Source organism: Trichosurus vulpecula, chromosome 7 (genome assembly GCF_011100635.1).
Source record: "Trichosurus vulpecula isolate mTriVul1 chromosome 7, mTriVul1.pri, whole genome shotgun sequence".
NCBI lineage: Eukaryota > Metazoa > Chordata > Mammalia > Diprotodontia > Phalangeridae > Trichosurus > Trichosurus vulpecula.
In genome coordinates this window covers 255,221,390-255,233,937 of record NC_050579.1, presented here as the reverse complement: position 1 = coordinate 255,233,937, position 12,548 = coordinate 255,221,390, and the positions used below count along the sequence as shown (strand labels likewise).

At 37.7% G+C, this 12,548-nt stretch overlaps 1 protein-coding gene across 1 annotated transcript in view; it reads right to left on the bottom strand.

The window, feature by feature from the left end:
* The window catches only part of TBCD (tubulin folding cofactor D), a 497,899-nt gene that overhangs the window by 389,764 nt on the left and 95,587 nt on the right, over positions 1 to 12,548 (bottom strand). The window contains exon 11 of the mRNA XM_036767571.1: positions 9,951 to 10,087. Within this exon, the coding sequence (XP_036623466.1) occupies positions 9,951 to 10,087 (137 nt within the window). The remainder of the gene's footprint in view (positions 1 to 9,950; positions 10,088 to 12,548) is intronic.

The following is a 12,548-nucleotide window of genomic DNA, read 5'->3' as shown; positions in this document are numbered from 1 at the left end:
AACAAGAAAGAGAAATCATAAGGTACTTACTAAAGTGGAACTGTTTTGTTTACATTCCTACATGGAAAGATGATGTGTATGATTCATGAGACCTCAGTATTAGGGTAGTTGAAGGGAATATGCATATATATATATATATACACACACACACACATACATATACATATATATACATATACATATATATGTTTATGTATATATATAAGTGAATGTGTATGTATGTATATCTATGTGTATATGTATGTATGTATGTATATGTGTGTGTGTGTGTGTGTGTGTGTGTGTGTATATGTAAAAGAGAGAGAACAGACACGGTGAGTTGAAGATGAAGGGAAGATATCTAAAAGAAATAAAATGAAATTAAGGGATGAGAGAGCAACATACTGAGAGAGAGAGATAGGGAGAGATAGAATGGGGTGGATTATCTCGCATAAAGGTGGCAAGAGGAAGCAGTTCTGTGGGAGGAGGGGAGAGGGCAGGTGAGGGGGGAATGAGTGAACCTTGCTCTCATCAGATTTGCCCTGAGGGGGAATACCATACATACTCAGTTGGGTATCTTACCCCACAGGAAAGAAGAGAGAGGAAGATAAAAAAAAAAATAAAAGGGGGGGGGATAATGGAGGGGAGGGCAGATGGGGGTGGAGGTAATCAAAACAAACACTTTGGAAAGGGAGGGTCAAGGGAGAAAATTCAATAAAGCGGGATGGGTTGGGAAGGAGCAAAATGTAGTTAGCCTTTCACAACATGAGTATTGTGGAAGGGTTATACATAATGATACATGTGTGGCCTAGGTTGAATTGCTCGACTTCTTAGGGAGGGTGGGTGGGAAGGGAAGAGGGGAGAGAATTTGCAACTCAAAGTTTTAAAATCAGATGTTCAAAAAAAAAAAAGTTTTTGGCATGCAACTAAAAAATAAGATACACAGGCAATGGGGCGTAGAAATTTATCTTGCCCTACAAGAAAAGAAGGGAAAAGGGGATGGGAGGGGAATGGGGTGACAGAAGGGAGGGCTGCCTGGGGAACAGGGCAACCAGAATATATGCCATCTTGGAGTGGGGGGGAGGGTAGAAATGGGGAGAAAATTTGTAATTCAAACTGTTGTGAAAATCAATGCTGAAAACCAAATATGTTAAATAAATTTAAATTAAAAAAATTTTTGATGTTTTAAATGTACAACTATTATGATAACTGTATGACTGTGTTTCAATGTAATGGGCTTCATTTGTAATCCTATGTATTTTATTTTCCTCATTTAAAAACATTATTTGGAGGAGTCCATTGCTTTCACCAGATGACCAAAGTGGGGGAGGGTCTTTGACTCAAAAGAGATTAAGAACCTATGGCCACATCTTTTGATGCTATGGTACCTTTAATTTGATTTTTCAGTCCTTAAAATGAAGAAATATTTTTACACAGACAAATGTATCAGTTTTAACACAAAAAAAAAATCAAATTAAGGGATGAGAGAGGAATATATTGAGAGAAGGAGAAAGAGAGAGATAGAATGGGGTAAATTAGCTCACATAAAAGTGGCAAACAAAAAAAAAAGCAATTCATTGGAAGGGAAGAGGGGGCAGGTGAGGGGGAATGAGTGAATCTTGCTCTCATCAGATTTGACCTGAGGAGGGAATAACATAACACTCAATTGGGTATCTTACTCCACAGGAAAGAAGGAGGAAAGGGATAAAAAAGTGGGCACAACAGAATGGAAGGCAAATGGGGGAGGAGGTAATCAAAAGCAAACACTTTTGAAAAGGGACAAGGTCAAGGGAGAAAACTGAATAAAGGGGGACAGGATAGGAAGGAGCAAAACATAGTTAGTCTTTCACAACATGAGTACTGCGGGAGGGTTTTGCATAATGATACACATGTGGCCTATGTTGAATTGCTTGCCTTCTTAGGGAGGGTGGGTGGGGAGGGAAGAGGGGAGAGAATTTGGAACTCAAAGTTTTAAAAGCAGATGTTCAAAAAAAAAAGTTTTTACATACAACTAGGAAATAATATATACAGGCAATGGGGCATAGAAATCTATCTTGCCCTACAAGAAAGTAAGGGAAAAGGGGATGTGGGGGAGTGGGGTGACAGAAGGGAGGGCTGACCAGGGAACGGGTCAATCAGAATATATGCCATCTTGGATTGGGGGGGAGGATAGAAATGGGGAGAAAATTTGTAACTCAAACTCTTGTGGAAATCAATGCTGAAAACTAAAAATATTAAATAAATAATGATTTTAAAAAAAGAAAGAAAATTAGAATGACCAAATAGAAACCAATGTTTTCATGAAGCAATAAGAAGTATTTTAAACAAAGTCAAAAGGCTTAAAAGAAAATGTAAAGTATCTCATAGGGGGCTGACCTTGAAAACATATCAAGGAGAGATATTTTAAGAATCATTGGACTCTCTAAATGCTGTGACCAATAAAACACCCTTGACATCATATTTCAAGAAGTCTGAAAGGTAAATGACCCAGATCTCTTCAAGCTGGTGGGCAGGGGTGGAGGAACGGGGGGGGGGGGGGAGGTGGGGGAGGGGAATAGAAATAGAAAAAGAAAATCTACCAGGTATCTCCAGAAAGAAACCCAAAATGAAAACTCCCAAGAATATCAAGCCAAAATCAAGAATTTCCAGGTCAAAGAAAAAGATAACTACGAGAAGTCAGAAAGTAAAAATTCAAGTACCCAAAAGCAAGAGTGAGAATCACACATGATTTAGCAGACATCACTATAAAAGGGTACTAAACTTGGAATATGATATTCTAGAAGTCAAAGGACTCAAACTAACAGCAAAGATAACTTATCAAAAAAAACTGAGAATGAAGCAAGGGAAGAAAAAAATAAACCTTTATTGAAATAGAGAATTTCCAAACACTCCTGAAGAGCTACAAAGAAATTCTGAATTTTAAAGAAAGGAATGAAGAGAAACATAAAAAAGTAAACATAAATGAACAACGATAAAGGACTAAACAAGGATAAAATGTTTAATTCAAATGTGGGAGATGATACATGTGTCCTCATCTCAACCCTATCAGGCCACATGGAAGAAGTCCAATTAGATGTCATGTCTTGATGACCTTAAGAATGAAAAGAGAGGGGAAGAGGAATGAATTGGGGTTGGAAAAAACAAGGGAAATTATCACATACTCAGGATACAAAAGTAGACATCTATACAAACAAGGAGGAGGGAGTAGGAGAGACTGAGAATGACACACTGACACTTTAACACTTTGAACCTAACTCTCCTCTGACCTGGTCAAAAGAAAGAAAATACACAAACACACATACACACACACACACACACACACACACACACGAATACTAAAACAGATTTCTTCCAAGAGGGAAAGAAGAAGAAGGAGGGAGAAGGGAGAGGGAGAATTAGATAGAGAATCAATTAAGAAAAGGATTAGTTCTGAGCAAACAAAGCATAAATTAAAAAAAAAAAGAATGAGAATTTGAGGGGGTACCCATAAATTATGGATTGGATAAAGAAGTTGTGTGCGTGTGTATGCATGTGTGTAGCTTGTATCTCACACACACACACACACACACACACACACACTTGCTTTACAAGCAAGTGGGTATAACAGTGGATAGAATGTTGGACCTAGCCTAGTGTCAGACCCAAGTAGTATAAATCTGCCTTCAGACACTTACAAGCTATATGACCCTAAACAAGCCACTTAGCCTCTGTTTGCCTGTTTCTTCAACTTCAAAATGGAGACAGTACTAGCACCTACCTCAAAGTGCTGTTGTGAGGATCAAGGGAGATAACATTTGTAAAAGTGCCTAGCACAGAATAGGTTTTATATAAATTTTTATCTCCTTTTCCTCTATTGTGTTGAACATAATGGCTAACCAGAATTAAAGACAACTAATGATAAAACATGTTATCCACCACCCAACACAGAAGTGAAAGTCTCAGAAGGGAGAATGAGACGTGTTTTGGGGAGGGCTAATATGGAAAGTTGTTTGATTGACTATACATGAATGAATGGGTTTTGCTTTTTCTTGTGTTCTCAATTGAGAGGGTGGCTATTTAAAACGGATTAAATTATTTTGGGGGGGGGGCAGCTAGGTGGCGCAGTGAGTAGAGCACCGGCCCTGGAGTCAGGAGGACCTGAGTTCAAATCCGGCCTCAGACACTTGACACATGTACTAGCTGTGTGACCTTGGGCAAGTCACTTAACCCCAATTGCCCTGCCAAAAATGCCAAAAAGCAAAAAAAAAAAAAAAATTTATTTTGGGGGAGAGGGGCAGCTAGGTGGCACAGTGAGGAGAGGGGCAGCTAGGTGGCACAGTGAGTAGAGTACCGGCCCTGGAGTCATGAGGACCTGAGTTCAAATCCGGCCTCGGACACTTGACACATGTACTAGCTATGTGACCTTGGGTAAGTCACTTAACCCCAATTGCCCTGCCAAAAAGCAAAAAAAAAAATTTTTTTTAATTATTTTGGGAGGTGGGTGGGTAGGAATAAGTATTATCAAAAGCTTTTACCACATCTCCTGAGATAAGCATGATTTTTGTTGTTTTCATTATTAATGTGGCCAATTATGTTTATAATTTCCCTAACAATGAACTAACTGCACTCCTGTTATAAATCCAGTCTGGTTATACTGTATGATCTTTAGGATGTATTATTGCAATCTCCTTATTAGTATCTTATTTAAAATGTTTACATCAATGCTCATTAGAGAAATTGGTCTGTACTTTACTTTCTCTATTTTGACTCCCTGTTTTAGGTATTAACACCATATTGTCATTGAAGGAACTTAGTAGGAACCCTTCTTTTACTACTTTTTTTCAAATATTTTATGTAGTATTAGAAATGACTATTCTTTAAATGTTTGCTGGAATGTGCTTGTAAATCCATTTGGTTTTTAAAAGTTTTCTAGGTTCTTTTAGTTGTGTGGATAATTCACTGATCTGCTCTTTCTCTCAATAAAAAAATTGAGAGATATAAATTTATCCCTAACTACAACACTGAATGGATCCTCTATATTTTTAAATGGTGGTTTATTGTCATTATGTTTAATGAAATCACTGATTGTTTCTAAGATGTATTCTTTAAACCACCCATTTTCTAGGATTAAGTTATTCAGTTTCAAAATAATTTTTAAACTTTGCTTCAAAGGCCCTTCATTGAAAGTAATTTATATTACATTATGGTTGGTAAAAGATACATTCAATATTTCTGGTTTTTTTTTCATTTGTTTATGAAGTCTTTATGCCCTAATACGTTATCATTTTTTGTGGAGGTGTTAAGAAAAATGTATACACTTTGCGATTCTCATTCAATATTCTTGAGTGGTCCATTAAATCTAACCTTTCTAAACTTCTATTCACACCCTTCACTGCTTTTTCTTACTTTTTTGGTTAGATTTAATTATGTCTGAAAGGGATAAATTGAGGTCCCCACTTACAGTTTTACCATTTTTTCCTGTAATTTATTTACCTTGCATTTTAAGAATTCAGATGCTATGTTACCTGGTGGATATATTAGATTTTGATATTAATTCACTGTCTATGGCACCTTTTAGCTAAATGTAGGTCCATTTCTCTCTTTTAATTGGGTCTAATTTTGCTATTGCTTTGTCTAAGATTATGATTGCTACCCCTGCCTTTTTTTACCTGAGCTAAAGCATAACAGATTATGCCTGAGTCTCTTATTTTAACTCTGTATCTTTATTTCAAATGTGTTTCTTGTAAATAACATATTATTGGATTCTGTTTCTAATCCATTGTTGTCCCCTTCCCCTTTATAGGGAAGTTCTTCCACTAACATTCACAGTTCTGATTGCTAATTATTTATTTCTCTCTATCCTATTGTTGTTCAGTCATTGAGTTGTATCCAACTATTTGTGACTCTATGGACCATAGCACGCCAGTCCCTTCTATCCTTCACTATGTCCCAAAGTCTGCCCAAGTTCATGTTCATCGTTTCCATGACACTATCTATCCATCTCATCTTCTGCCATCTTCTTTTCATTTTGCATTAAATCTTTTTTAACAAAAAGGTCTATTCCAATGAGTCCTGTCTTCTCATTTTGTGGCCAAAATATTTAAGCTTCAACTTCAGTATTTGACCTTCCAGTGAATGGCCTGAATTAATTTCCTTAGGTATTTACTGGCTGATTTGATGTCCTTGCTGTCTCAAAAGTCTTCTCCAGTACTACAATCCAAAACTATCAAATCTGCAGCTTTCTTTACAATCCACACTCACAAATTTATACTTTTCCTTCATTTTTTTCTCATCCCCTCTTTAAGAGTTAGTTTTGTTTTTGACTAATCCTTCAATTAATCTGTCCTCCATATCTCCCCAATCCCCTACATCCCCCTAAATCTTTCCCTTCAGCACTTTCCCTTGTTTCTCTACCGGATAAAGTGTATTTCTGTACCAAATTGTGCTTGCACGTGTATTTTTCACTCCCTTAGCCAGTTCAAATGAAAGTGAGGTTCAAGTGCAGTCTGTAAACCACCCTCCTTATGCCTTTCTCCTTGCTGAATAAACTTTTACTTCTGTATCCCATTTATGAGATAATTTTCCCCATTCTACCACTTCTTCTTATCAGAGTGTATGGCTCTTTCCTACCCTTTCCATTTACCTTTTAAGATCATCAAAACATAATAGAACCACTCCCAGGTCCTGTATCTAATAAAACTCTCTTTATAAGTGCTATTGATGATAAAGTTCTGAGTGGCTACCTGTATTAGCTCTCCACATAATAATGTAAACAGTTTAACCTTGCTTAGCTTCTTATGTCTACTGTTCACATTTACCTTTTTATACTTATCTTAACTCCTGTTTGTTGCTGTTGTTGTTCAGTCATTTTTTTCAATTGTGCCCAACCCTCTGTGACACCATTTGGAGTTTTCGTGCCAAAGATACTAGAATGGTTTGCCATTTTCTTCTCCAGCTCATTTTACAGATGAGGAACTGAGGCAAACATGGTTAAGAGTCTTGCCCAGGGTCACACAGTTAGTAAGCATCTGAGGCCAGATATGAATTCAAGAGAATGAATCTTCCTGACTCCAAACCCAGCACTCTATCCACTGTGCCACCTAGCCGCCCTTGACTCCTACATCTGTATGGCAAATTTTCTACTCAGCTTAGGTTTTTCATCAGGAATGCTTGGAAGTCTTCTATTTCATTAAACATCTGTTTTCCCCCTGTAGGATTGTATTCAGTTTAACTGAGTACGTCATGCTTGGCTGTAAGCCTACTGTTTTGCTTTCTAGAATATCCAATAATATTCCAAGTTCTTCGCCCCTTAATGGTGGTGGCTAAATTCTGGGTGATTCTCACCACCACTTCTTAATACAGAATTCTTTCTAGCTGCTTAGGATATTTTTTTCCTTGACCTGTCAGTTCTGGGTTTTGGCCATAATATTCCCTGGAGGTTTCATGTTGAGGCTTCTTTCAGGCGATCAGCAGTAGATTCTTTGAGTTTCTACACTGTCCTCTGGCTCTAAGAGATCTGGGCAGTTTTAAGAATCCCTGCAATCTCATGTCTCGTCTCTTTTTCTGCTCGGGGCTTTCAGCCAGTCCTATGATTCTCCCAGACACTTTTTTTCAGGTCAGTTATTTTTATAAAATTCCACATTTTCTTCTCTCTTTTTTAAACTCTTTTGACTTTGTTTTAATACATTTTGCTGGCTTTTGGAATTAATAGGTTTCTATTTGGTCTATTTTAGTTTTCAGGGAGGTATTTTCTTGGGGAAGGTTTTATAACTCTAGTTCTAAGCTTTTAATTTTCTTTTCATATCTATCTTCCAAAGTTCACATTTCATTTCCCATACTTTGCCACTCTCATTTAAAAAAAAAATTAGCTTAAAAAAACCTTTTTTTTTTTTGGACTCCTGTCCAAAATAAATTTTTCTTTGAGGCTTTTTATTTATTTCTTTGTTTGTTTATTGTTTTTTTGGCAGGGCATTTGGGGTTGACTTGCCCAAGGTCACACAGCTAGTACATGTGTCAAGTGTCTGAGGCAGGATTTGAAGTCAGGTCCTCCTGACTCCAGGGCCGGTGCTCTACTCACTGTGCCACCTAGCTGCCCCTCTTTAAGGCTTTTTAGATGTTTCCAAGTCATTCTCTTCTTCTGGGCTTCTATCCTGAACTTTTCTCTATGGCTGGAGTCTACTTTCGTTTATTCATCATGCCAGCCTACTGCTTGACTGCAGACTTTACATCGGTGCCATTTCTGCACACATCTAGCCTGAGCTGCTCTCTTCTGACATTTTTTGTCATTTTCACTGGTGCCTCTCTGCTTTCAGTACTCCCAAAGTACTCCCAATCTGTTCCCTGCCCTCCTGGTCTGAGCTTTGCAAGTTCCTGACCTAGGTTTCTGTCTGTTAGCTTGTCCCTGGTTGAGAATTGCAGTAGACTGCTACTAGACTGAGCCTCTACTAGCCTGGTAGGAGGCTTTCCAGATTCAGTAATTAAACTACAGATTGCTCTTTGGTTTGGGACTCCTGCCCTGGCTGTCACAATGAACCATTCACCCTAAGCTAGAGGACAGAACTGACTCCTCACTGTGTTCCTGAGATCAGAGACATACAGCTACTGTTTGCTTCAGAACTTATTCTTTGATCAGCACAAAGCTAGAACCTGCTAGACATCACTTATGTCCGCCACCAAATATTTGCAGATTTACCCCCACCAGTTCTCTCAAGAACCAGGTAGTGGATGAATGAGGTACCAGACCATATGAGTTCCTGCATGCTATTTGGATATATAGTTCAGGGAGCCCTTGGGATCTCTTCTTGCCCAGGTTCTTCAAGCCCTGTGGCCAGTCTCAGCTTTCTTTCACTCCCTAGTAACTATAACACTTCATATGCAGGGAACCCCTGGCCAGGTCCCACCCCCAGTGAGTGCAGACCGGTCTGTGTCCCTTGGCCTGGCTGGAAAAATAACTCATAGTTACTTTTTCTTGGGTGCATTTTAGAGATCTTTGGGGATAAATTTTGGTGGGGGAATCTAGGGTACACTTCTTCCTACCGTGTCATCTTCCCAGAAGTTGGAAAAAATATAGCAGCTACAGGCTGCTCTGTAACAATAGCAACTACTATGAGCCTCAAAATCATCTCAGGATTCCAATATGTTGAGTTGGAAACAACCTCATAGATCACATAGTCCAACTCCTTCATTTACAAAGACGCTGAGGACCAGAAAGACAGAATGACACGCTCTGGATCGTACTAGCACTAAACAACACAGGCAAAATGCAAACACAGGTTCTCTGACTCCAAAGTCAAGCTTCTTCCCAACACCCTATGCTGTCTTCAGTTATCTAATCCCAATCTACCTGGGTATTTCCATCTGTTCCACATTCTGCAAGAAGGCTTTCCCATTTCTCCTTATGTTGTCCCTCTGAGATTATAAACAATTTATCCAGTTATTTGCATATTGCTTCCCCTGTCAGACTGTGAATTTGTGTTTTTGTCTTTCATTATAAATCTAGTGCTTATCAGAGTGCCTGGAATAGAGCAGGTACTTAATAAATGTTGACCTGCTGACTTGCATTCCAGTTAGGGCAGCGTTCTCACTGATTCCCATCTATAACACCTTCCACGTAACATGGCTCATAGTATTTCTATCACCTGGAATACCTTCTTTCACCTACCAAAAATCTAACCTATTATAGCCTCATTTCTTCCAAGAAGCCTCAACAATATCAAAAATTACTGAGTTCTAATTTTCTGTGAAATCCCAAGGCAATTACTACCTGTGCTATAAGTTCCTTAAAGCAGAGCTTATTTTCTATTCCTTCACATCTATTAAATAAGTGCCTATATATATACTGAACAAATAAAAGGTATATTATCAAATAACAATCAATTAACAAGTATACTTAGTCCTATCCACACAAACTAACTGGAACTTCAAATAAATATTCAGAACCTAAGAAACAATTTGAAGACTAATTTTAAAATATCAATCTAGCTGCAACACACCTATGACATTTTCAACCTCCTCAGGAACATCATAGTCTTCATCATTGTCAGAAGCTAAAATGTCAGGGCTCGGCTTCTCTTCATCCTGGGAAGAAAGCCTCAGATTGGCAGTCAAGGATCGACAACCACGCTGATATCTAAAAAAGAAAATACACATTAATTCAAAGTTAAGAGTTGGTACTGGAAACTTAAGAAACAATAATTTAGCATATTCTCAATATTGTAATTACCCTCAGTGTGTCTAAACACACCCATAATAATAATCGCTCACACATATGTATTTGTATGTGAATACACTTTGCAATGTCTAAAATGTTAGCCCTATGAGGTTAAGTAAAGTAAGCATTATGATCCACAAAGTCCATAAATTAGAGAACAGAATTCAGTCCATCAATAAACATCAATTAGGTGCCTATAGTGTGCCAAGGACTATGCAAAGCACTGGGGATACAAAGAGAGACAAAAGTTAGTTCCTGGCCTCAAGGGGCTATACTCTATTGGGGGAGAAAATAGGCAAACAACTATGAACAAACAAGATATATAACAGATAACATGTAAATAATTAACAAATGGAAGAAATTGAACAAGCTATGAATGAACTATCAAAGAAAAAAACCCAGGATCACATAGATTCACAAGTGAATGTAACAAAACATTTAAAGAAAAATTAATTCCAGTACAACATAAACTTTCAAAAAAATAAGAAGAGATCCCACAAAATTTCTTCTTTTACAAAAGTATAGTTTTTATACCTAAACCAGGGAGAATCAAAATAGAGGGGAAAAAAAAACTATACACCAATTTCCCTTATCAGTCAGTCAATAAACATTTATTAAGCACCTACTATCTGCCAGGTATCATGACAAGTGTTAAGGATGCAAAAAGAGAAAATACCTGCATAAGAGTTCAAGGAGAGATAATTAAAGAATCAATGAACAAGAGGCAGCATAAAAATGGTAATGTAAAAAGAAGCATCTTAGCTTAGTTCTCTCTTAACAGGGACAGCTAGGTGGCATAGTCAATAGAATGCCAGGCCTGGAATCAGGAAAACAGAAAAAGAGATAAATGAATTGGGCATAAAACAAAAACTCTAGTAAGCCAACTGTTTAAAAAGTCTTAATTAAACACTAAATTAAAAATCCTGAAAATCAAAAGAGATATTAAAAAACGGAATTTTTTAAAAATTGAAATATTAAAATTCATAGGTTTATTTTTGCTCTTTTGAAGATAGAAATATTTATTTCAAAGACTAGGAACGTTCTTTAAAGTGACACATACAAGTTGCATACAACTTAAAAACATCTTGGCAACAATTCTGTCAATAAAAGATGTCTTATATACAACAAGATATTTAAGTTATAGGGTTTTTTTTAAAAAAAAGAAAATAGATAAGCCATTAGCTAATATGATTAAAAAAAGACAACCAAATTACCAGCATCAAAATTTAAAAGGTGAATTGACAATCAATAAAGAAAAGAGAAAAGCAATTATTAGACACTGTTCTCCCCAACTATATACCAAAAAAACTGACAATCTAAATCAAATGGATGAATATATACAAAAATAAAAATTGCCTCAATTAACAGAAAATAGGATACTTAAATAATCCTATCTAACATTAAGAGGAGCTTGATAAGGCTTCCAATAAAAGATGGAATTTTACATGGAGGCTTAAAGGAAGCCAGGGAGGACAGTACGTAGAATGGAAGGCATAGGGAACGGCAAGAGAAAATGCCCAGAGATGGAACGTCTTGTTTATGGAACAACCAGGAGGCTCTAATTTCATTGGCTGTAATGAAAGAGAAAACATATGAACAAATATGTAAAAAGCAGGCTATATATAGAAAAACAGGAAACAATTAAAAGACATGGAATTAAGAGGGATTGGAGAAGGCTTTCTGTAGAAGGTGGGATGTTAGACAGGAATTAAAGGAGGCCAAGAAGGTGAGTAGTGAGGGAGGAGGGAAAACGTTCCTGTTATGGGAAAAAATAAGAGAAAAATAACTGGAGCATCCCTGAAAATTGGAATGGACTAAACAGAAGTTAACAACTCCATGAAACAAGAAATATGGAAGAAAAAAAAAGGCACAAGACTGAAACAGAAGAAAATATAAGCTATTTCATATTAAAAAAAAACACCTAAGGTTTTCCAGGAGCCAAGATGGTGGAGTAAGCAGTAAATCCTCACTTTCCCAAATTGACCTCTGAAAATAGCAGAAAACAGAGCCCCAGGAAAAATCCTGGAACAGCAAAGCCAGCAGAAAGACAGGGTGAAGCAGTCTTTTAGCCCAGGAAACTTGGAGGATCAGCAAGAAAGATCTCTCTCACTCTGGTAAAAGGACATTGCAGGACAAGAAGCACCCCAGCAAGTCAGGAACAATTCCCACGACAGCAAACCAGCAGGAGATCCTGAGCCTCAGAGTGGTGGAGCAAGCAAATGCTACCAGGACCACTCACATTCCTTAGTATACCAGGGGAACCAGCAGTCTCCAGCTCACCACATGTGCTGGTGCAACCTCAGACAGGCAGTCCTCCTCCAGCAGCAGACCTCCCTGTGCTGAAGCACAGCCTCAAGGTAGCAGGCATCTTCCAGCTGCC